Below are 26,344 nucleotides of genomic sequence, written 5' to 3'. Positions count from 1 at the left end.
TTGACAGTTTATATATTTATTGTGTTTAATGTGTTTGTTTTTTTTACACTGAAATTTATATTGTCATTCATATTTTTAAGATAATATTTTACTGGACTGAAACACCCTGAGTTTACTTGATTATCCATACTTTATATTATATCTATATGTATCCGTGTGTGTTAAAATGTGATTAGCACTTAAACATACTCTTATTAAGATATATAGTATTATTGGGAGAAATAGAATGACAGCTATTTTTTTATATGCATATTATAATATTTGAATTAGACTTTTATACCGTTATAAAAAAGACCTCATTGAATTGCATGACAATCAAAATTTCATCTTATTATTTGGCCATGCAAATAACAACATCCTCACCAAATTGCAACATTTTTCTCAGTTTGGCCTCAGAATGAAATCTCTCTCTCTCTCTCTCTCTCTCTCTCTTCAGGTCTGAGTGTCTTATCCTCAGTTAAATGTTCCATTGCAAAAGGTTAGACTACTCTGATTATTATTTCATATGGCAGGCTTTACAGAGTTCATAGGCCTGTCTTTCATACTTTATAGTAATGATGATTTCAGTTCTCAAACATTTTCCTAACTTCTCGCTTTCACAGAAATGTTTTCACAGACCTGTATATCTTTTAGGAAGAGAACCAGCATTTCTATTCTTCACAAACACAGATGAGCAGATCAGCCATTTAGATGTGCTCTTGATGGCCAGACATTTGGTAGAGATTGTTCCACAGATGCTATGAAATAGCCTTATTATGTTACATTAAATTGTATAGTGAGTGAGTGTCCCATAGTACTCCATTCTTTTCTTGATAAAAAGAACTAGAATTCTTTTTGAGGACTTGAGTGACTAGACACATAGATAACCATCACTGCATCTGTATAAAGATAAAAAATAAAAATCAGTGTAGTCTATTTGAAGCACACCAACACTCTTACAACCATAAGTGCTTCACAATGCCATAGAAGAACCTTTTTGTCTAAATAGTTCCATAAAGAAACTTTAACATCTGAAGAAGGTTCATCAGATTATAAAAAGGTAAAAAAGAGATAAAGAACCTTTAACGGGGTGGTTTCTATGGCATTGCTGTGAAGTACCTTGTTAATTTTAAGACTGAATACATTTCAAGTGAGATGTTTATATTCATTATATGCATGATGCATAGTTTTCACTCTTCTTGTATGTTCAGGCTAAAGCTTGTTGTTCTTTGAATCCTTTGTTTATGTATTTGTGTTTGTGAAAATGCAGTGCGGTTGATCTTTGAACCGTCGGACATCCGATTTAATCTGAAATCACAGACTTATTGTGAAGAACTGGAGGCCATATAGGTCATATTGGTTTGTAGCGCCAGTGAGATAAACAGGAGCCTGTCTAGGAACATTGAGTGAGATAGGAAGTGTGATACTTTAACCTCTCGCTTCTTTCTCATCTTGTGTGGTAACATTTTATTGGCTGAGGTGGGGGCCCTCAGGTAGATAGGGCAAAAAAACATGAAGGCACATCAGCAGGAGAAAGAGAGGCTCGGAGCACCTGTGGCCAAACACAATAGAGAGTTTTCGAAAACAGAGGCCGAAAGGAATTCCAGCAAAATGAGCCAAGTCACGTCGCAATGGCAGAATAGACAGGAAGATGAAAGCGGCTGAAAGACTGACAGAGGAAATGAGGGTAGGAGAGGCGTCACCGCAGCAAGCGACTCACACTGACAGGATCTAAACCAGGCGAGATGGCATCAAACTTGGCTAAACACAGCAGGAGTGTGATGGCTAAAACAGACAGTTGCCAAATTGTTGTTTTGCTTATTGTATAGGCTGATACATTTGACGACAGCTTTATAATAGAAGAGAATACAGAAACAAAAAGAAGTTTGAGCAACACTGTAAAAAAGAAAAAAAACATAGAAAACCAGTTAATGTCCTTGGCAGATAATTACCAGTACATTTTGTGTTAAATTTACAGACATTTCCCCTCAAACCTAAAACAAAATTCAAAATAATGAATTCAAAACACCTGTAAAAAATAAATGAATGCGGAACATTGTTTCATATTATGGACTTATTTAAGAGTGAATATTTTACTTGATAAATTATACTTCATTTAAATTCCATTGAAATCTAATATTTTAAGTACATAAATCTAACATTATAATTTTTTATATATATATATATATATATATATATATATATATATATAGTTTGTGCTTACCAATGAAAGCATAACAGTAATATGCGAAATATTATGGCGATTTAATATAACACTTTTTTTATTGTAATATTATATTTTAAGGTGTAATGTATTTTAGTTGTATTTATTTTACATGACTCACTACAGTTTCACAAGACCACTCTAATATGCTGATTTACTGCAAAATACAATTTTTAATAATGATTCTTGTTATTATCATCAATGAGGAACAGGTCTTAGGATGTTTTGATAAGTTCAAGCAGCATTTATTTGAAATAGAAATCGTTTTATAAATGGCTTTCCTTTGACTTTTTTTTATCATTTTTATGTGTATTTTTTTTTATAAATTAATTAAAATTAAAATGTATTTATTTATTTAAAAAACACCCCAAAACTATATGTACATTTTAAGAAGTTTAACTAGTTATGTTATTTCTACTCCATTTGACTTTAGTTAGCAACCTGATTTTGTCAGATTCATTCAATCATATTAAATTCTATTTTTGACTTAAATACAAGTAAATTGGATCTCATAACACAAAATGCTATTTTAGGTTACCTGAAGAAAATAAAAAATAAAAAATTTTGAACAAAAATATGTTATTTGAATGTCGTCAGTAATTCAGAAATAGTTTGCAAGATGTTAATATGTTTAATTTGCTCGTATGAGAGTAAAATTCGAAAATTATTGTATAATGAATTTTAAAACAGGCCAATCACACAAATCCAGCAGAATTGTTGTTTCCGTTGAAAGATGTTTGTTTTCCAGCTGTGGTTTGTGCAACTGCTGGTTCCTTTCTGTAAGCCACAGGCTGTAGAGCGCTGTAATCAGTTTAGCTCTTTAGCATTTCCTGGGAGATGCAGTCGTGTGTAGAACAGAATGTAAAGGCTCATTTACTGCGGATAAAACTGCTATGATTCCACGTCCCCTCCCTGTGTTACGTGGATATCACTCTGCTGTGGTAACCAATGAGGAAACTGCTGTTTTGACTGCTGTCTTGGCTCTCGGAGATCCCATCAGTTGTTTACGCCCTTACGGTGTCTGGGTGGACATGGGTGATGAATGCTTTCAAAATAGTTGTCAAGAACTTGTTTTTGTATACAAACTGTACTCGCAGGTTCTCACCAGCAGGTTTGGACAAGTTGACAGTGAATGATAATTTTGGCTTAATATAGGTAAAATGTAAAAGTGGCGTGTTGTTATCGATGTTAAAATAAGCCATTTGTTGTATGATTTCCCCCAAAAAATGGTGGTGGTACTATCAAAACCTTGTTTTTTTTAGCATCCCTATCAGCCCAATATTGGCTCAACCAAATTGAATGAGTTTAAAACTTCATTCAAACGGGGTGTTTTTACTTTAATGTCAAACAAGAACCTTTTTTGGTTCCTCATAGAACCTTTCAATGAATGGTTCTCAACGATCTAAAATATAAAGAACCGTTTTCCACTATAAATGCAATGGAAAGATTTCATAGATTTAAAGGTTCTCACATGGAACTATCAATGCCAATAAAGGAATAGCATTATTTCTGCTATTCTATAATCAGTAGTTGTGCAAAAATAACAGATTTCACCATTTATAGTATTCTAAATAAATGTTACACAGGATGAACCAGAAGTCTTAGAAGTCACAATTCTTTTTTAATATAAAACACCTTGAAACGTCACGTCATGAAGAATCCATAGAGAGTGCCTCCATAATTGCTTCCAAATTGCGTTATAGTTAGGACTCCAGCTGGACAGAACTAACAGTTTTTAGTCCATTTCTTCATACAGGAAATGTAGAGAACATGCATCACAAACACATCTTACAAAGTCCAAAGAAAAAAAAAATAAACACAAATAAAAAGAACAAGAATGAACGAGTCTGGGGTTGAGTCAGTCTCCTTGATGCCAAATGGCACGTAGACAAACAGCCGTCTTGATGGGTGAAATTCATCAGACAGCTTTGCGGTTTTGGGTTGGAAAGGACAAAGCCCCTCTCTCTCTTAGATGGGTAGCTGAAGAAAGAGGAACGAGAATGCAGCGTAAGGGACGAGCAAATGACCAGTCAGATTCAGGTGGGAATGAAAATGTGAACTTAGTGTGCTTGTTTTTGTTTTGATTAGCGTTTTCTTTAATTAGCATTTTTGTTCCATGCCAAGACTTAAATATGCATGTTTCTGACAAATGATAAACAGATACAAAAAAATCCCTGTTTGTTATTGGGTTTATCTAGCGGGTATTTATCACTGGCTCAAAGCTGATCCTGTCAAAAATCATTGCAATTGAATAGAATCTTTCCATATATGATTGGAAAAGCTAGATCTCTTCTACCATCTCACAGAAAAAAAAAAAAAAGCGTATGGCTTGGTACAGATGCTCATGAAGTGAGTCCAAGTGAGAATGTCAGAGATCCACCTAGATTAAGTTCTAATTGGCGTCCTATAAAATCCTTTCTCAATTAACTAGCACTCATGAGAGTTGTGGGTCAGACCACAGATGCGACTGAGGTGACGGACGTCACCTTGTTGTCTTCGGCCCAAGGCTGTAAGTTCTGCAGGGCGTAAAGCGAGGAGTTGTGTAGGCAGAGAGGGTCTTGTTGGAGCGGCTGACTCAGGGTCTTCTGAAAGGCCTCCTGTTGAAGCTGCAGCATCAGGCGGCTGGCTTGCTGTCGCTCAGCCTCTCTCTCCTCAGCGGTCTGCCTCCTGTCATCAGAGACGCATGATTGAAGTCAACATGATGTGCAGTGACAGAGACCCTTTTCAAATACAAAAGCGGATTATGTCAACTAACATGTTTATCTGGTGCAGGTCCTAGGCTGGTTTTAATTACCTTGAGAGATCTGAGCTCTCCGCATACACAAAAGACATGTCATGCCTTTGTGAAAAATAACAATATGTGTGTTATGACTAAAGTCATTTTGAATGAAATGCATGAATGTTAATGGTTCTGTACATTTAATAATGTACACATGAGGAGCCAACTGGAGCTGTCAGCATAAAGATGGGAGTATTATTATATAACAGTACATGACAAAACAATGAATAGATGCTATTTTATTGGTCAGGGACCTGATGTACTTTGATAGATCAAATATGATTAATCCTTTGACCAGTTGCATTAACTTAAAGGGATAGTTCACGCAAAAATTTACATTTTATCATCATTGACTCAACCTTTTATAATTTGTCAGTGTGATTTTCATTGTAAAAAAAAAAAAAACTGTAGACAAAGCAAAGACAGAATTGACATTTTTGGGTGAACTTTCCCTTTAATGTCCAATTTACCACAAGTTTGTTCAATTTGAATGAAAAAATAAATAAAGTTGATTTGTCATCCCCTTTTCAAGGTTAGAAGGCACGGCTAGGCAGAAAACTAATTTTTAAACATAAGTGTAACAACAAACAGGCAAATTAAAACATATTTCAGGTAACATAAATTAATTTGTTTTAATTTTTTAGTTTTTTTTACTTAATTTTTTGGCACCATCAAAAGAATGTTTTTCCCTGCATTTTTTTAGAGGCTTACTATTGTAATTAGTAATTCAAATGTGTATTTTCTTTTTTTTTTTTTTCTTAAAATAAATGAAAGAATGAACATTTATAATGTCCTAGTATTTGATCACATTTAAATGATGGTCCGCTGATCACTAACAGCATGGAAAATGCAAACAGAAACAGTGCATTTTACTCCAGGTTTCTCAGGTTTGTTGTGGTGTAAAATATTCGACTGTAGTCTACAGACACTTTGAGAATGAAGGATGTATTTGCGTGTCGATCGTACGGGTAACAAGCCTGTGATCAAATGAGCCAAGTGCAATCGCATTACAGTGATGCATTTAGCTGTGATGTGTGGCTAATGGATGCCAGGCGGCAGGTATGGAGACCCTCATGGCGGACAGATTTTGTCATGGAGGAAGGAGTCATTAGGATGTATGATTTCATGCATTCATGACATCTGAATCCATTCTGAAATAAACTGTTTTCAGTGTTGCTATTGATATTCAGGTTCGGTTGGTATCCAGTGGTGAGGTAAGCTTTACCAGAATTTCATTCCTAAGAGACCATCTAAAAGCAAAGCGACCACGCTAATGAATGTTTCCCAGCAGCTTTCAGCAGATACAGATAATTGCTGAATTAAGTTGAGCTCCATAAATATTGATGAGTAGGCATACTGAAACAACCATAATAAATTTTTATTTGTTAAAGGCCATGACTCAGCTTCATTATAAATAAATCATGTTCAGCCAGCTCTCTCTTCTATTGCAGCCTGTTGGTAAAACCAAAGGTAAGTAAGCATGCTCTTAATAAGATTGGGCACTTATTTGCTTCAAAAGAGCCAACAGCAAAAGGTTGAGTAGATTATGGGGAAAGGATGGACATGATCTCAATTATTCAGAAGTATAGGTACTGCATGGACAGCAAGTTTCCACACAGCCTTTTAAGAGCTTGAATGTTTCTGCTGGTCAAGGCAATCGGTGTCAAATGTTAAATAAATAAACCAATAAAATGCAAACCTCTGCAAATTTACAATATTATTTTTTCACTAAACACCCTTTTCACTTAAACTGTTCTGACCAAATTAGCTGCTTAAGGGAATTATATATAATCAGATACTGACAACAAAAATAATTTGAAAGACTTGGATTCAGATCGAAATAATGAATTAGTTACAACAGCCTTATAAAGCTGTATAGTGAAGACTTCTAGGACTATATAGCTATTATTTTCTATTCGTGGATCCAATATATTTCCTCTCACCTCCATTTTGTTCTTCTGTTTTGAAACCAGGTTTTGACCTGAGCGTCTGTCATCTTCAAGGCCTTGGCGAGCGTGGCGCGCTCCGCGGACGCCAGGTACTTCTGTCGGTGGAAGCGTTTCTCCAGCTCGCAGATCTGCACGCGACTGAACGACGTGCGGGGCTTTTTCCGTTTCGGTGGAGTTCGGTTCTGGTACGGATGACCGATCCGTCGTGTCACGGAGAACGGTGAGAGAGCAGCTGAAAAACAAAACAAAACAAAAAAACAATGAATTCAATAACACTGAAAAGAATAACATTCACGAAGAGCCATTAAATTTATGTAGAATGACATCATAGCCAATTAGTATTAGCCTAATGAAATGAAATCTTGATTACAATAATTCTATATTAATTTGATAATTTTATATTAGTCCTGTATAAATGCAAATCCATTTTGGAAGAAAAAAACGTTATTGACAAGTTTTCTTGTTCAATGCATTTAATGTTTTTGGGACATCTTAATGGCATTATACCGTCTTAACAGTGGAATGAAATTCATGGTCATTAGGACAGAAACAAACGAACGCCAGAAGGGGCTTTCTGAGCCTATTTACATATACCTAGGCTATGTTCTGGAACATTTATTTAATTTGATAGGTAAAAACATAAGTCAAGATTAATAATATTGATGATATAGCGATATTTCGACACGCACTTAGAACCTTAAATAAGCTTACGTTTTATGTGATTTGAATTTGTGATTAGTTTATCTGAACTGAACATAGTGTTCGCTTAGAGTTCCGTTTACCTCAGTCGAACGCACTGATCTATATATATATATATATATATATATATATATATATATATATATATATAGGTCAGTGGTCACCTTTAACTTCAGCACATACATGGACATTTTTATTTCAGGCTTATATAACACAAAGTGCTAGTAGCAGTGAACTCAGGCTCATTTCTCATTCAGTCCTTCTGTATTATTTATCCATTATTCATGGTTTTACAACAGAGGTCTTGATTGTTGCATTCAGAATTCTTTGTATGTATTTATTTGAATTTCTTTCACCTTTCCCCTCCTTCCTGTTTTTCCCCACCAATGTCCCTAATAGAAGCAGCTGTGAATAAGAATAACCGATGTGGACAGTTTGGCACCTTTCCTAGATGCATTTGAGCCCAATTATGACACTATATGTCACTTTATAAAATTATAAATGCATTAAAGCAAATACTACTTGCTATACATATATCAGAAACTGTGTTTTTTCAGTATTTATGGGATCACAAATGATTCCTATGGTGGGACCTTTTCATTAAAGGGTAACAAACTGGAACCCAATCAAGGCCTCTGTGGCGGTTAGGAGTCTAACCAACATTGTTTTTCTGACCGTGTATGGTGTCCTGATGTTTTAGCAGTGTTTGTGCACCTGAATAAAATGAAAACACAAATGCATCGCAGGTTGCACATTTCTGTTTATAGTGCACAGGGACGTTCATTTGCACATTTCGAACAGCATCTGTTAGTAGTGATGCTGCTACATTACCCAGTGATGCTACCATTTTACACAATGGTGTAAAAAAAATAATAAATTTATAAGCATGTACACATTCAAGAGGACCAAATAAGAATCAACCACTGGAAAAACTTGTGTCAGCCAATAATATGAATTTTGCACCTCACATATGCTTGTTACATCATGAATATAAATTTTACTTTTAGTTTTAATTTAATAATAACATATGATTTATGATATGTTATGAAAAACTATGAATGTAATAAAAAATAAATAAAAAAAATAATTCACATTTTGGCTTCCACTGCACTATATTTTGAATGGGGAAAAATATGTTTGATTCAACAGAAGCCAAAAAAAAATTAATATTGAACATTTGAAGAAAATGTAAACAAGGACTGTACAGTGTAGATGCAATTCTGTCAGAAAAAAAAATATAAAAAATAAAATCAAGCAAAGATATTCCCAAAACATTATAATGCAATAATTTATATAGACAAATATATATATACACACACACACACACACACACACACACACACACACACACATATATATATATATATATATATATATATATATATATATATATATATATATATATATATATATATATATATATATATATATATATAATTAAAATTAGACCAGAGTAACAAAATAATTTGAGGACACTAACACTTAACTGTCCAACCTGTTTTTAACTGAGTAAACCAAGAGAGTGACCTTTGCTTAATGTGTTTTGTTATTCTTGTGGCTGAACTTGGGTCTTGCAATGGTTGGCGGGTCATGTGTGAAGACAGAGTTGGAGTTCAGATAATACCATGTTGGGGATCTGTAAATGTCTGTTCTTGGCCACTCAACTACATTCATTCACGTACTTCTGTAATTCAAGATTCGTCGGTGGCTCTCAGAAAAGCTTCTCAACAGTTCACACTAGTCACGCTGGGATTCCTCAAGGTCTGTCATGAGGTCAGTCTGACACTGAATCTGTTTTGGGCAACCTCAGTGATGCAACTTAATTTATCGTTAAAACTTATAATAATAAAAAAAAACAAGATGTCATGATTTTATTTATATAGGCTAGATGTTTTATTTTGATCACACCATTATTAATGCTGTGAGATCATTAGTTTATTTGTCATATTTTATTAGACGAGCAAGTAAAAAGGCTTCTGATTGGATTAAGCGCATAGACTTCATTCCTTTGCGTAATTAGATTTGCTGGCTTTTAATTAAAGCGCTGATCTTGAATGACAGGCGGCACGCGTCATCATCACTTAAGCACACGGGTAATCAAAATGATCAAGAGAAATTAATTTGTTTTGGTATTTAAAATGTATTTTAGATGATAAACTCAATTTACGTGGTCACAGCTATACTTAATCGGTTTTATTTATTTATTTTTGTCTTTTTCTTTTATATGTAAGGTGTGCAGATTGCAGAACGAACTAATAGCACATTACCCAGAAACACTCCTCTGCAGATACATATGTGGGTCAAATGGAAACAAAAACAATCCCCGTATTCAGTCTCGACAGCAGAGGGAATTCTAAATGATTAGTCTGTGTAATAAAATTTATGGTGAGCACATCAAAAAATCAAAGCTTGCCTTAGAGAATATGCGGCCAGTAATAAAATCAGTTATACGTGATATCACCTTCATGCGACAGCCCCTGCCTTTCCCATTGCGCATATTACCTTTGTAAAAATCTAATAAATATACATGTAATGGATTCAAAGCGCGATATTGAAATATAACATGGGCATTTGTCGCTATTTACGCGCAGTGAGGCAAAACAGAATGTGCCTTTAAATTTTCTCTCCAGCTGGGAATTGAAATATCGAATAAAATAAAATAATTGTCAAGGAAAGCCATAAACCGTCCGCTCGAGAGCCTCGTCGTCCCTTCAGACACTGTCACCATGGCTACGCAACCTCGTCTCAGTTTCATAATCATTTGTATTTATGGGTGGGAAAGATCATTATTGTCATTTCAGATAGAGGGGCATCCACATGCAATTTCATTTAGCAATTTCTCCAAGGCCAGTGATATCAGATTACGACCATCGCCTCCCCTTGTTGTGATGCAGCTGGACCCAACAGCCCTCTCCAGCAGCGGTAATACAAATAAATTTACCTACTGATGAATATACTGTTATGCGCATAAGTAGCCTACAAGCGACTGAGCCTTTTCAGAGCACGCGCGGAAACAAATGCAGACCGTTTGAATTAAGACACCAAAACCAGCGTTTTTCGCGCCATCAATTTCAAAATGGTCGATTATAGCATTTATTGTGTTTCCAGAGTTATATTTATACTCCATTGCACGCCGCAGTTGTCACCAGTGCTGTTAACAGGAACAGAGAAGCCGTGCGTAAAGGCCGTTACCATCACCAGAGCGCCTGTGTTTATTGACCGGAGAACGACTGATCTGTTTATGCATTTCTGGATTTTTATAAACTTGCAAACTGCCAAGGAGTCAATTAACAAAAAAACATGTGGTATAGCCTTTCATCGCCTCCCAATCCGGCATGATATGTCCGGCCTGCAGTGCATATCGAGTCTCAGGCCTGTCTGTGCAGCTTTACGCGCCGTGACACTTGTGGTGAAATGCAGACATGCAGTTCAAGCTGACGGAGAAAATAGTTGGAAAAAGAGAAACCAATACCAGACAGTCACCGTGACTTGTGCATTATGAATAAGTGACTCTGGTTCCTTTGGATGACGCTGGGAGAAAGGCATCAAATAATTGCAATTGTTAAACTATATTGTAACTTATACATTTAGTATAATTTAATGTAAATATCTTGAAAATGAAAAGACCGTGTGGTTTTGTGTTTTCAATGTTATATATAAATGTGGGTGTGGGTGTGTGTGTGTTAAACATATTTCGTTTAAAAAACTGATATATGTCCTGCTTTACCTTGTATCCACCGCAATTCAAAGGCACGAAAGAGATACAATATAATAAACGAGTGGCCCAAAGTGACTATGAGTAAAATTGATAAGCATATTTACAAAAGAGCTTTTGCAGTTGACATATCATTCTCTCATTTGAATAATTAATGAGAATAGAGCGGAATTCTGAATATTTAATGCGCAGAAATCCATATTCTTCCTCATCTTCATCTCACTGTGGGTGACGTCATCTGAAGACGCGAACTGACCAGATGGAAAACCGAGGAGGATGTTACGACTACAGACGAGACACAAATAACGTGATGCATATATCTCTTATATTTCTTATTCATTATTTTAAATTTATTTACTAAAAATATACATTCAAATTATATATAGAATTCTGTATATTAAAGCGTATAAATTAAAAGAGCATTCGCATAATAAAATAATTGTTTCATTTTCTGTAACTAATCAAGCACAGGCATTGCTATTTTTCTTTCTTTGTGTGTGTGTGTGTGTGTGTGTGTGTCCCACTTGGAAATGTTATCCAAAATCGTCCTCTGTTGGATCTCTATTGGTATTACGTTTGCGTAGATTAAAACGATTTGTCAACATGCCATTACACATTACTACTGGCTGTGGCAACATTTAGCTCCCTGCAAACAACTGTATCATGATTCATTTGTCGTAAAGGCCCAGAGAGACAGTAGCTCAAGAATATAGATGTGACTTGGTGTCATAAAACCATTCCACAAAAGATTGTGATTTTGAAAGCCACTGTGTTTTTATGAGCAATACACACGTATAATATCCACAGGCCGAGATGATGTCGGTTCTCCTTCAATGCAACATCATGGCCTCTCTCAAATAAAATCTTATTGTGCTGGTTTAAAAGATTGTCTCGTGTTACTCCTCAATCTTCTGATGGGTCGAGTGGTAAAGCTAGTGGAGTGTTTAAAGGGTTTCCGATATTAATTCAAGCACAATGCTGTGTTATAGACATCAGAAGTGTTTTAGCAGAGAAAAAGGAAAAACGTCAACTTAAATATAAACACCTACTATTGGCAAAAAAATTAAAATAAAATAAATGCAAACAAAAAAAAAAAAACATATGTTTTAGAGTAAAATCTATTTGGCTTTAAAAAAAATAATTCTTAAATAATATTAAATTATATGGGCCTATTAAATAGATTTATTGGTGCTGTGTTCCTTATTTTTGAATAAAAAGCCTTACTTTTGATTAAAAAGCTTCTACTAAATAAATAAATGTAAATGCAAAAGACCATTGTACATTAAAATAGGCTACTATTTCTTTAAGGTAGTACGGCACAGAGTTAAAAATATTTTAGTAGAAACGGATCCTGAAAAATAATAGGTTTTATTCTTTATAGCTACAATAATAAAATACAATTTATTATTGTAATCTTGAGACGTATTGTTCGATTTTAAAAGTAACAGTGCAAGTAATTTCAGTACAAAACATACCGTAGCAGTTTATTTTATATATAGGCCTGTGTTTTGTTTGTTTCTATTCATAGGACTGCTGCTGTTTTTTTTTTTTTTTTGTGATTCATCGTCTTAATTTATCCTATAAGAAAATCACTGCGAAATCTGCGATTTACATTTAATCTGCAATTAAAAAAAAAAAAACCTTCCGAACTAATAAAGGGAATTTCTCATTGTTAGTGAATAACACTGACCTTAAAAGTCAGCAACAAAATGAATCGTCCGTTTTTGTTGATGTTGCTCATAAGCGTGCCCTTTTTTCTAACAGAAGCAAGACGTATTCTTCTTTTGGCAGTGCTGTAAATATCTTCAAGTCTTACCGGTCAGCCGATCTTTCGCAAATCTTCTGCTGCTCTCCATCCAGGGGAACGTGAAGCTGGCGGGGCTGCCCATGCTAGGTATCCCCGGCGCGATGCCCGGTGGATGGGCAGAAGTCGGGGGGTGAGGTGCGGGTGGCATGGGTCTGTGGGCCGGGACGCGGATGACACCACCTGCGTTCCCTGAGTTCACGTTAACGTTCATATTCATGCTCACATTCATGTTCATGTTTACGTTGTAGGAACCTGCCAGTCCCGCCGCCATCGAACAGGCCGGATTGTACATGCTGTTGTAGCCGTTGCCATAGACGTTCGGCGCGAGCGCGTAGTCCGGGTCGCCGGTTCTGCTCGGCAGCATGCAGCTACTCGGTTGGTCCGAGCCATTGAGAATCTGATCTATTCCAAAGCTGATGGGTTCGTGCTGCTGGTGCGTCTGGTTCACCTCTTCGATCCCCGTGTGCTCCATTCTTTCTGTTGCGCACAGCTTGGAAGGTTGTGATGTTTAATTCCTAAAACTTCAATGCAACACGATTTATTCCCAAATGTACAGAATCTATTTTTAACAAACAAATATTCTTCATTGAAGTGCTCAGAGCCCATGCAATTTTATAACGATGCCATCATAGGTAAAAAACAGGGAAGAACACAAATTTACATGGATTCCTCCGCAATTAATTCAACATTATCCTGCACTTTTTTGCATTGCGTCTGGTTCTTTTTCAGTTCCATAATGATGGCTAAAAAGCAACTCGACAGTAGAAAGGTCTCAGCGCTCACGGTTTAATCCCGACGCGATGAGTTGCCAAGTTGTAGCAAACAAACCGGACGCGTCTCCGGAGTGGTGCCGTCCCTCAGAAAGGCGCACGGCCCAGACTTGAGCTCATCACTGTTATCTAAAGTGAAGTGTTAACTGTCCGATACGTGCATATTAATTGTCGTGAGCTGAAAATGTCCTGTTCACGCTCCTCTTGAAGTGATTTCGAGCAGGTGAGACAAACCCCTTCTGCCCAAACTCTGTCACGCGCCTCTCCATTGGCTCTTGCGCACTTCTGTATAGACAATGCCTCGCGCCTGCACCCCTCTCTTAAAGAGGCCGCTTCTGTTTTTCACCAGGGCTGGTGTGTTGTCGTTAACGTTGAAAAATAAAATGTTTCATATTCCTAGAACAGAGCAATGTAGTGGAATTATAAAAAAAAGTAAATAGAATGATGTAAGTCGTTTGTAATAAAATAATATGTATTATTATTATTATTATTATTATTATTATTATTATTATTATTATTATTATTATTATAAGTCAGTGTGGTGTAACCAACTTGCAGGAAGCTGTTTGTTGTCATGTGACAGGAAAAACAACTGTGAGCCAAGGTCAGTTTTATCTTTTACCTTTTTATGAAACTCATATTGACTAAGAAAACGTATTCATAATCATGATGTCTATTTAGTATTTACATTTTGGTATTATTTTCCAAAGATTTTTTTTTGTATTATAGAGTTTAAGGTTTTAAAGATGCAAGTTATTTTATTGTTTTTACTTCAATGCTTACACCTTTTGTACTCCATTATAATATTATTATTATTATTTAATTATTATTATAATTTTTTTTTAATGCATCAAACTTTTTATGGGGACAGTTCACCTGCCAGTTCACCTTACATTGACCCTTGTAATAAAGTGAATTGTCGAATTAAAATACTCTGAATTTAAGATGGAATGCTAGTACTGACACTGGGTTATAGTAATAGTTAAAAGCTGTCTTCATTGCTTTAATGCTGTGAAAGATCAAAATAGCTTATAAACCACAGGTTTGATACTGTTAATTATCCCAAGGAATAAAGGCCAAACTGTTTCGATCAATTCAGAAAAAAAGCTCTTCATGTTTTGACAAGGGTACAGAAACATGCAGCTTTACACATGGCAATGCGTTTGCTTAATCAAATGAAACTGAATTTCATTGAAGTGCATAGCCTTTGGCTGCGTAAAATAAAGGGTGAAGCCAGAGAAGCATCAGTTGCCTTCAGTGATGCAGAAGCCAGTGTGATTGGCGCAAATAATTTAACCTTTTTTTGCCCGAAGCTACAATGGAAGACTCTCCTCTTTCAATTCAATAAAAATGAAAAATGGCGCATAATAAAACCTGAAAGCAAGGAAAACGAATTTAATATATCATCGTTTTATTACGTACTTATTTCAGCTTTCGCACGAATAAAAATATTTCTCCGTAGCACAAAGTGGCTAGAGGGAAGCATAAAAATCAATTTTCTGAATACGAAGCTGTATCAATAATAAGCGCTCGTGTGTGTGTCTCAATAGCAGGAAAACATGTTGTTGGTTCTCAATGATGTCGAATAAAGCAAGCTGGAGTCGTGGCTTTTAAACAGCACGAGGTCGTCTCATCGTTAGGCTACAGGCCTATCAAAACGTGATGTTTTCTCAGACATGAAAAAAAAGATGATCTTATAGGCTTCCATTGTATGTCTAATCCTTGATTGAAGACGTTTTTCAGAAATGATGATTAGGTTTCGTTGCTCGGGCAGAGTGATGATGGGCTATAGAGCATCACGGTCTTAAAGCCCATCCGAGGTCATAATGATCAGACACCACCGAGTCTGTCTTCATCACGAGGCAGTTAAGAAATTAAGATCGAACCCAATCATAATTAACAGTCCGGATTAACTATTATTCCCTGGTTTTCATTTCATGATTTCGCCCTAATGCCATTTTGTGTTATATATGCACATATGCAGTTGTAGATCTAATTTCTTGCACATTCTTATTCCTCCAGTAGTTGGGCTATTTTCCCAAAGATTGCTTTATTATCGGACTAAATGAACTGTGCTGAAAATATTTTAATTGCGTTTCTCTCTTGCTGTTATTGGGTTGAATTAAATTCCAGAAGCAAACGGTACCCCGCGTTCTCGAGTTGTTTTCGTCAGCACTGAATGTTAAATACAATTACATTTTCGCGCGGAGGCAAAATATTATCTAATGGTTACTAATTGGTTTAAGTTGTAATTATTTTTAACACTAAGAAGCGCTCAAATTATTAAACCTGACAAACCGCGCCTACCCAACTCTTGTTTCATTTCATTAGGTGCAATGGAGTGTTTATTCTAAAATCCATCCAATTAATGTCCTGCTAAAACATTGCAATGTAGAATCATGGTTTAAAACGCTATTTTCAGATGAGAAAATCTGAAATGCATGCTGGGATATTATGAAAGCCAATAAAACACCTAAGAGTCACCAAGTTCTGTGTTTTGTGATTTTGAAATAACTAATTATGTTTGAGCTATACTGAAACCTATAGCCTACTATAAATATATACCTGACTTTATAGATAGCCTACTAAAATGATGTTTGAAAGCCTCTGTATCCAAAACAAACCACTTGGTTTTTTAAACCTAATTTAGTTAGTGCCTAAATCTTTCTAAAACGGCCTTCCTGTCTCCGGGTTGAAAGCCTAATATAAGCGCTTTTAGCTGGTTGCCCGCGGGCGATGTCTTGGCAAGGCTGTTGAGTGTATATTGGGTCATTGATAAATCGGAATCTCCAGGCGGTGCTGATAATAAAGTATAAAGACAAAGCGAAGACAAAAAGAATTTGTCACAGTTCGATAGTGTTTGCTCAATATGGTGCCACGGGGATAGGAAGGCGATACCAAGCAGCACAGCTCATGACAAATGGCGATTACAACGCTACATAAAGAATGAGATGAGTCAGTAGCAAAGTAACTACTCACAGCCTCTTTTTTGACAGTTATTTACACGGACTGTTAGTCTATGCAAATTAATGTCGTGTGTGTGTGTGTGCGTGTGTATGTGTATATATAGGCTATATACATATATATATAGAGAGAGAGAAATAATAAAAAAATAAAAAACAACATCGTGACAAACAGCCATTTCAATGTCTGAACACCTGCCGGCCGTGCTCAATATGAAGCGGCACGTGGGTTTGAAAGGAAAATCCCACCCATCACAGCTGCATCCATCTATAGATTATGAGGATTGACTGTGTAATGCATGTGCTTTTTCACTTTAAAAGCAAGACGATCTTTTACACTTTACTGCTACTGTTTGTTTTTTGCCGTTTTTTTTAACACTGTGCAATCTATTGCGAAACAAGCCACACTTACTAGTATATGTTATTAATATAATGAATTGATATAGGCTATGTATAATTTAATCAAATGTAGAAAAAAAGCGTTGTTGTCGTTGTTGTTATTATATAAGTATTAGTATTATTAGTCCATTATTCGTATTTTATAAATCATTTGTATATATACATATTATACATTATATGTGTAATTATAAATATAATGCTATTATTGTTATGTTTATTATTTTTATCACTATTATTAATAAAGGATATGTATTTTATGTTTATTATTATAAAATTATTATTATTAAAATTGTAAAACTATTAGGCTACAAATATATTATAATATAATTATAAAATAATACTATTTGCATTATTAGTCCTATAAAATTGAAACTACTATACTATTAGCCTATATTATTTATTATTAATAAATAATATAATTTATATATGATTGTATTTTTTTTAATGTGTAGAATTATATTATTTAGGCTATTATTATAATTTAGAAATGGTAAATGTATTATTATTGTTATTTATTTAATATGTAATTATGTTACACGTTGTATAAATGGAGACTTCAGGTGTTGAGCTGATGGTGTCTTTCAACAGAGAAATGGCGGAACAGTTCTGGCTGATCCCAGCGCCTCTTAGTGTCAGTACATCCTTTTTCCTTTTTACCTTCAGCATTTCCTCGTGTGCATCTTGGCCTTGTGCCCCTCAAATGCATGTGTGTGTGCGCGCGTGTGTGTTTGCTTATGTGTATGCGCGCGTCGATGAGCCTGTCAAAGTGGGGATTCGCATCCATTGCGCTATTCTCATTCTCCATCCCTCCCATGACTGTTGTGCTTTCTGCTGTAATTAGGTTGAATTCAGAGCAGATTGAATTACGTTATTCTGCATCTCGAGCTGCAGTCCTTGACTTTCTCCCTCCCCCGGGAGAACCTGGCGCCTCCTTGCCCGATCAGACGGCTTCAACTGGACGGACCGCCAAAAGGGAAACGCGCTAGGAGCGCCCCGGGATCTCCGATACGTCATCTGGTAATGTGGACTAAACGAGAGGTGTGAGGGCATGAGAGCAGGATAACATCGCAAGGTCTTGTGTGACCTGAAACAGATAAAGTGTTGGAATAATGAATTGTTTTATTCGCTTTGTCGATATGAATTTTGCGCGCAGAGGGCGTTGGGGAAAAAAAGAGATAGGAAGAACAATTTTGTTTCGGTTTGGATGTATCCAGTGTAGCCAGCATTTTATTTTTCACGTTCTGTTTATTATTATTATTATTATTATTATTATTATTATTATTATTATTATTATTATTATTAGCCTATTATTATTGCCGAATGAGTGAATGGGATAAACAAAAGAAAATATAACCTACTTGATCAAATATATTTATATATTGCTACTGTTTTTTCTCTCTTTTTTTTATTGTGTTGTTGTTGTTGTTGTTTTTGTATTTTGATTAACTTTACATAGCAGAATTTTTATTTTATCTACTGAAATCAAGTTTTTTAGTTTTGTTCGATAAATCAACTATTTAGGAGAGATGCACGTGTTTTAAATAAATAAATAAATAAATAAAAGTTTAAAAAAATTTAATGCGTAAAACGAATGAACTTTTTATTATTATTATTATTTATTTTATTATTTTTATTATAATTATTCATTCTACATTTCCTTAAAACAGTTCAGGACATTTCTGGCAGTAAATGTGTTCATCTTGTAGAGGTCGTGTAAACAAATGAAAACATGCCTCACTAAAATATATGTATTTATGTAATTATTTGTGTGTTTGTATTTTTATTTGTTTTTATTAAATTGTCAAATGTAATCTTATGGAATGATCTATTTGCACAGACATTAATTCTGTTTCCAGCATATTTAACGTTTTCAGTATAAAAATGTTGAAATGTTAGGAAATACAGGACACAATTCCTATATAAGAGTGATTGTTGTTTCATTTTAATTGGATTAAGTTTTGTCTTTGTAGAAAAATGCATTGCACACGAAACCAAGTTTAAAAGCGATTTAATTGATTGATAACGAAATTAATCAGATATCTTTTGATATGGTTCTCTAAAAGCACGGTAAACAGAACCTAATGCTAATCAGATAGATAGATAGATAGATAGATAGATAGATAGATAGATAGATAGATAGATAGATAGATAGATAGATAGATAGATAGATAGATAGATAGATAGATAGATCTTTTTCCTGAAGAGATGCAAAATAATGAAACATGTTTAATTTAAAAGCATCTGCTTCAGCCATTATTGTGTGTCTTGTGTTCCATCTTGTGTGTCTTTCGTTCCGATCGCGTTTCTACACGCGTCTCGTTGAAGTGTCAAAAGCGTAATTAAGCGTATCATTGGCTTTGTGTTGTTTACAAACCGCGAGCAGTAATTTAATTTGGTCCACCAGCCGCCCCCGGCACGGACTCAGCGCTGATGCCCGCGGGCTCCGCGCGGAGAGGGACCTTCTGCCAGCCACCTGCGGGGGTGGTCACCCGGGGGAGGAGTGGCATGGGCCAGCTTCATCAAAACAGACGGGAAATGTTCAAATGTATGTAACAATAACAGTTTGTTCACTCTCTAAGCATTCTGTGTCTCTGTTGTTTCTGTTACTATTCAAATGACATATGATTTCCAATTTAAAACTCCATGAGACGAAATATTGTACCTCAACTACAAAAATTGTTGAGCCATTGTGTTTTTCGATCATAAAAAAAAAACCACACTTGTGTATTGTCAGAAATTTAAAAAGTGTATAAATTACAAAAAAAAATAGTAAAATAATAATAATTTATTATTATTATTAACAATAATAATTATTCATAACTTGTATTTATTATATTTGCATTAATTATCTTGATAGACGAAGTTTCTTGTATATATGAGAAAAAGATACACGCACAAAATGTATTTATTGACTCCATTTCAGACATAAAAAATATAAAAATATATAATAACAATAAAATAACTGTTCTTATTATCCATGATTTACTTTTTTTTAAAACAATTAATCAAACCTGTATACTTATTGTTTTTCTAATTTTAATATTTTTTAAATTGTTAATAGTGTGTGTGTGTGTGTGTATATATATATATATATATATATATATATATATATATATATATATATATATATAATTACAAGAGAGAAACAGAGAGAAAATACAGATAAATACATGGTGGAGCAGGGGTGAAGAGAGAGGGAGAGAGGGGTTTTGGTAATAATGATGTACCCTCAGGCTTAGTGCTGTCTATCATACAGCCCCCCTCATCTTGCACTCTCACTCTCTCTCTCTTTCTCCATCCCTGCACAGTCTCAGCACAGACAGGCCTGTTGTATTAGATGGGGGGGACCCAGGGTCTGGGCCAAAACACAGGGAGCACCAGCCTCCTAATTGATGACTCCCTTTGAGTGAAGAAAAACAGTAGCTGAGATTGATGGCCTTGCAATTTATAGCTTTTGGAATGAGTCCTAGCAGCATTAACTCAATAAGGTGTCCATCAAACTCGCCTTATAGCCCATCCTATGACAGCACTGAATGACTTTAATTACAAGGCATTTGCATGCAATATTGGGAAGACGGCATATATCTCAGGGTAAAATAGGGGTGAAGAATAATACATCATCATTTGCACTTCATCTTGATCAGAATAAGGAAGGTAATGAACATGAATTTTATCAAGGTGAAGGTACTTCCCAATATGACTGGTGTTTGGCTAAGACTTTACAGTGTCCATGTCGAATATACAATACCTTAACAATTAACACTTAATAATAATAATAACAATAATACAAATGAGCTGAAAATGTATTTACCTTCTGGTCATTTCAAATGTTGATGGGTTTTATTGGTTTCGTCATCATTTGCTCACCAATAGATCCTCTGCAGTAAATGGGTGCTGTCAGAATTAGAGTACAGCTGATAAAAATGTCACAAGTAATCCACACCACATCAATTAGTCCATCAATGAATGTATTGGGAAGTAAAAAGGTGCATGTTTGTAATAAAACCATGCTTAAGAGATTTTAAGTCACCAGTCCATAATTTATTACAGTTTTTCCTCCAGTGAAAAGTTTTTGTCCTCTCACATTAAAAACATGATTGTTTAGAACTGTTTTGGACTGTTTAGATTTTTAAATACTGCCTGAGCTGTACATATTTCTCTCCTGAGACAGCAATATTGTCGAAGGAGGACTATTTGCTATTTGACTATTGGAAGCAATGGTCTGCACATAAAAACACCTTAATGATGGTTTTGTTTCTTGTAAAGCTTTTTGCTTTAAATAGATTAATCGAGGGGCTGGAGTCATGTGGAATACTTATGGACTATTGTGGTGGGGGGGGGGGGGTTATCAGCTGTTTGGACTCTCATTCTGACGGCACCCATTCACTACAGAGGGTCCATTGTTGAGCAAGTGAATTGCAAAATTTCTCCAAATCTGTTCCAATGAAGAAACAAACTCATCTACATTCTGAATGGTATAAATTAAATATTAAATTTTACAGGGCCATGCTTTGATAACTTATCATGGGTCATTTAAGCAGAATCCTGTATCATTCTCATGAACGTAATTAGGTCACACTATATAGTTAGTTGTTTGGGGTTGCTTTTATTGCATATTGTTATTTTTAATACTATAATCATTAATTAATGCAAAATTTTTATGTTCAGCACGTAAAGTGTTACCCTACATTATTGTAGACTCCCACTGTAATGGTTATTTGTAAAGTCTAGACTTGACTTCAATAATCTGTCCCTGTTGTCTGAGGGTCCTATGTGGTTTAATTTTGTACCATTTTGTTTTGCTGTTTCCAATAGCTACAGTCCGTCTTTGGCGAGTCCTGTTTTCCCAGCCATCTCAAACAAGTAATTGCATTTTCAAATTTCCTCTCACGACAATGGAGCATCCACAGCGCACGTTATTAATCATAATGAGCTGTTGCAAATAAGCCCTCATGCATCACGAGAGAGAGAGAGGCACTGGAAGAGTTTACAACTTGCAAGCACAAGCATTTTGCCTCCGTTTTAATGGATTTAAAGTAAATAAATGCATGTGAAAGAATGTTCCACATGCCCTACCTGCATTTTAAGCATGTAACGGGTATTAGTTATACTGTGATGAAATGCGCTGCAGTGTTGTTGAATGATATTAATGCAACAAATTCATTTTACATATCATTCATTTAGCTCTGAAATAGTTAAAAAATGCTGTTATTTGATGTGATGATCTGGGATAACGCATACAGTTATTTGACAGAAAACGAACTACACTGTAATATTTTTTTTTTTACTTTTACAGTAAGTACAAGGAAATACTGTTTCAGTCTTTCTACTTTTTTAAGTTGCGTTAAACAGTGCTACATGCCATTTCTTTTAGTTAAAACTTTTCACACCATTGTTTCTCTGTGATGTAATTCAATTCATATATATATATATATATATATATATATATATATATATATATATATATATATATATATATATATATATATATATATATATATGTGTGTGTGTATGTATATATATATATATGTATGTATATATGTATATATACATACATACTGTACATGCACAAACATATATAGATAATCTGATATTATCTATGTATGTAAAAATGCAATCTATTATATAGATTTTAGTTTGGGATTTTAGTTGCATGGTCTTTAAAACCTTAAAACGAGTGAAGAGTAAAAGATAATCTCTCCACAAGTAAGATTTTCTTTACGAAGGTCATATTATTTATTTTCATTTTAAATGGATGGGTTTGAATGGATAGAGAAGATAAATTCAGCAAGTGTCCTTCATACTACTACATAACAATTTAAAAGCTTGCCTAAATGCACTGCATGATGTTCTGAGATGTGATGTGAAGAAGCTCAAATGTTAGAGGGTTTTTTTTTTTTTTCATTCTCATATTTCTTTTTCCCTGGCTTGTCATGGCCCCCTAGTATAAGCTTTATATAGCTTCTTTGGGGACCAGTTCACATGCATGATTATCTTAAGTGCATATGAATATATGTATGTGTATGTGAATAAACAACTTCTTCTCCTCTTCAAAAAAAAAATCTGTTTGTGTTATAAACTCAGAAAAAAAAGGTAAATTTTAGGTGCTAATATTTACCTTTGAGGTACTAATAAAAAAGGTGTCTTTTGAAAAACTTTTGTAATTTTTATTTCTGAAAGTTTGGTTTTAATGACTTTAATATCAGAAGTAATAATGAAGTAACCTATGAGCAGATGTGTCCAAATGTTTGAGTTGGGATATTTTGTAAAATGCAATAAAATCAAGAATCTCTTGATTTGTTAATTCTCTTTACATTTTATTTAATTGCCAAAAGTACAAAGAAAAGATTTCAAAGTTTTCACTTACCAGTGTAAATGGATTTTGTAAATATAAACACATTTTGTTTTTGACGGCTGCAACACATTCCAAAAAAGTTGGGACGGAGACAAAATAAAAATGTAAATGTTATATAATATCAGTGTTAAACTGTTTTGAAACAGTTCACCGTAAGCAGGTGAATTGCTAATAGGTGTCAGTGTCATGTTTGGGTATAAATGGAGCATCTCAGTCAGTCTTTGCAAACAAAGCTGGATCATGGCTCATCACTTTGTGCCAAATTTCACAAGAGAAGTGTCAAACAAATTAAAAATCTAATTTTGGAATGCTGCAAAAATGCAAAGAATTTAGGTTTTTCACCAAGTACCATACATAATATTATGAAAAGATTCAGGGAATCCAGAGAAATCACAGTATAAGGGCAAGGCAGGAAACCTCAGTTGAATGTGTTTAACCTTTAATCCCTAAGATGGCATGGCAACAGAAACCATCATGCTGTGGTGTTAAATATAGCCACGTGGGCTCTGGAGTACTTCAGAAAACCACTGTCATTTATCACAGTCTGCTGCTGCATCAAGAAATGCAACTTGAATATCTGTTACTCTATAAGAGAAAGCTATACATCAATTCTATGCAGCGATGCTGCCGGGTTCCCTGGACCAGAGCTCATCTTAAATAGTCAAAAAGACTAGATAAGTCCACATTTCAACTTGTTTCCATGAAAAATGGATGTCGAGTTCTCAATCCCAAAGACCAAAGGGATCATCAAGAATTTCATTAGTGACAAAAGCAGAAGCAAACGTCTGTCATGGTACGGGGGTGCAGCAAAGCAAACGGCATTGGTGACTGGCATAATGCGCTGGTACTATTGACATGCAGGCATATATTGGGATTGTACAGAGACATATATACTGGCCATCAAGATGATGTCTTTCATGGGAAGTCCATGGTTATTAGATCAAGACAATGCCAGCTCTCATTCTGCATGTGCTACAACAGAGTGGTTTTGAAGACAGAGTGAATGTGTCCACAGATCTGTCTCTTATTGAAAGTGTATGGCTCATCAAGAAAAGAAGAACTATAGACAACAACTAGCACAGACTGCTGAGCATCTGAAGTCTTGTATCAAGCGAGACTGGACAAAGATACTGCTTGCAGAACTTTAACAATTAGTATCGTCAATTCTAATCCTAAACAATGAAACATTGTAATTAAAAGGACCGTTGACGTGTCTGTCCCAACCTTTTTATTAAAAACTCTGCTTGACTTTTCGTCCGATAAAAGAAGGGTCATTTGAGGAGATGTTTTTCATGCAGACCATCATTGCGGTTTATTTGCAACCCGTTTTAGCACGGGCCTGAAGGTGTGTTGGCAAAGTTCTTGATCAGTCCATTTCATGTTTGATTAAAAAGGTGCAAAGATCAATAATATATATTCTCCTGGAGATCCCGAGGAGAGATTTTAGCTGATAATGTAGTTATCTAGAAATACAGCCGCTTTGATATCATTTATTACGGTTCACGGTAGGACCTCCAGGCTGGGTCTAATAAATCTGAGAGTAACAGCTAGTCTGCTAGTGGCCTCTGCCCTGCTTAACTCTATAAGAACACAGCGTCTGAGGACTTCATTATGTCTTCACAAACACCGCCAGATCGATCCGGTCACCCTTTCAGTGGCAGAATTAGTCGTGATGGAAGCAAAAGGACAAATCTAATGAACAGCATTTGTGTTTAGGCTTGCTTTGCTGCCCTGTAGGAGTGTCTGGCAAGGAATATTTTCTCCTCTGTCTAATTAAGAGGGTTAAAATAAACTCAGCTTGAGCCCTGCAGTGGGACGGGGGAAAGAACGCATTAACGCCTAACGAGGAAATGATTGCAGCTCAGAAGAGGGAAAAGAATGAATGAAGTGGTGTAGTCAGAGACGAGATCGTTCCCACTATATGTGACCTTGGACAACAAAACATAAGTACATAAGTAGGACGGGTATATTTGTAGCAATATATTGTATCAGTCAAAATGATAAATTTGTCTTTTATGCCAAAAATCGTTAGGATGTTAAGTAAAGATCATGTTCCATGAAGATATTTTGTAAATTTCCTACCGTAAATATATAAAAACTTAATTTTTGATTAGTAGTATGCATTTCTAAAAACTTAATTTGGACAACTTTAAATGCAATTTTCTCAGTATTTTATTTGATATGTTATTTTATTTATTTGTTTGTTTTTTGCACCCTCAGATTTCAGATTTTTTAATAGTTGTATCTCGGCCAAATATTGTCATATCCTAACAAACCATGCATCAATGGAAAGCTTATATTTATTCAGTATACATCACTAAAAAAGTAACCCTTATGACTGATTCTGTGGTCCCTGGTCACACACACACACACTATATATATATATATATATATTGGGCACCCCTTGCAGAATCTGTGAAAATATGAGTAATTTTCAAAAAATAAGAGAGATCATACTAAATGCATGTTATTTTTTATTTAGTTCTGTCCTGAGTAAGATATTGTACATAAAATATATTAACATTTAGTCCACAAGACAAAAAAATAGCTGAAATTATTAAAGTAACCCCACTCAAAAGTTTGGGAACCCTTGGTTCTTAATACTGTGTTCTGTTACCTGATGATCCTCGACTGTCTTTCTGTTTTGCGATGGTTGTGCATGAGTCCCTTGTTTGTTCTGAACAGTTAAACTGAGCAGCATTCTT

At 35.1% G+C, this 26,344-nt stretch overlaps 1 protein-coding gene across 2 annotated transcripts; it reads right to left on the bottom strand.

Annotated features, from left to right (window-relative positions):
- Positions 1–3,804: 3,804 nt before the first annotated feature.
- On the bottom strand, positions 3,805–14,213 carry LOC113113770 (T-cell leukemia homeobox protein 3-like). Of its 2 annotated transcripts, XM_026280247.1 has the most exons (4): positions 13,162–14,211; positions 6,926–7,163; positions 4,690–4,870; positions 3,805–4,183 (listed from the first exon to the last, which is right to left on the bottom strand). In XM_026280247.1, the coding sequence occupies exons 1-4, from the start codon at positions 13,622–13,624 to the stop codon at positions 4,172–4,174; spliced, it is 894 nt and encodes a 297-aa protein (XP_026136032.1). In that variant the 5' UTR covers positions 13,625–14,211; the 3' UTR covers positions 3,805–4,171. The 2 variants fall into 2 exon arrangements, with proteins under 2 accessions (XP_026136032.1, XP_026136031.1); XM_026280246.1 differs by having other exon boundaries at positions 3,805–4,870; positions 13,162–14,213.
- Positions 14,214–26,344: the final 12,131 nt, after the last annotated feature.

Source organism: Carassius auratus, chromosome 14 (genome assembly GCF_003368295.1).
Source record: "Carassius auratus strain Wakin chromosome 14, ASM336829v1, whole genome shotgun sequence".
Taxonomy (NCBI): Eukaryota; Metazoa; Chordata; class Actinopteri; order Cypriniformes; family Cyprinidae; genus Carassius; species Carassius auratus.
The sequence above is the reverse complement of the archived record's forward strand: the minus strand, read 5'-3'. Positions and strand labels throughout refer to the sequence as shown.

Excerpts from the sequence above, each read along its gene's own strand:
- LOC113113770 (XM_026280246.1), bottom strand. The coding sequence starts at position 13,624 with ATGGAGCACACGGGGATCGAAGAGGTGAACCAGACGCACCAGCAGCAC. Across the intron at positions 7,164-13,161 it reads TGCGAAAGATCGGCTGACCG|CTGCTCTCTCACCGTTCTCC; the intron begins GTAAGACTTGAA and ends TTTGTTTTTCAG. Across the intron at positions 4,871-6,925 it reads AACAGAAGAACAAAATGGAG|GAGGCAGACCGCTGAGGAGA; the intron begins GTGAGAGGAAAT and ends CTCTGATGACAG.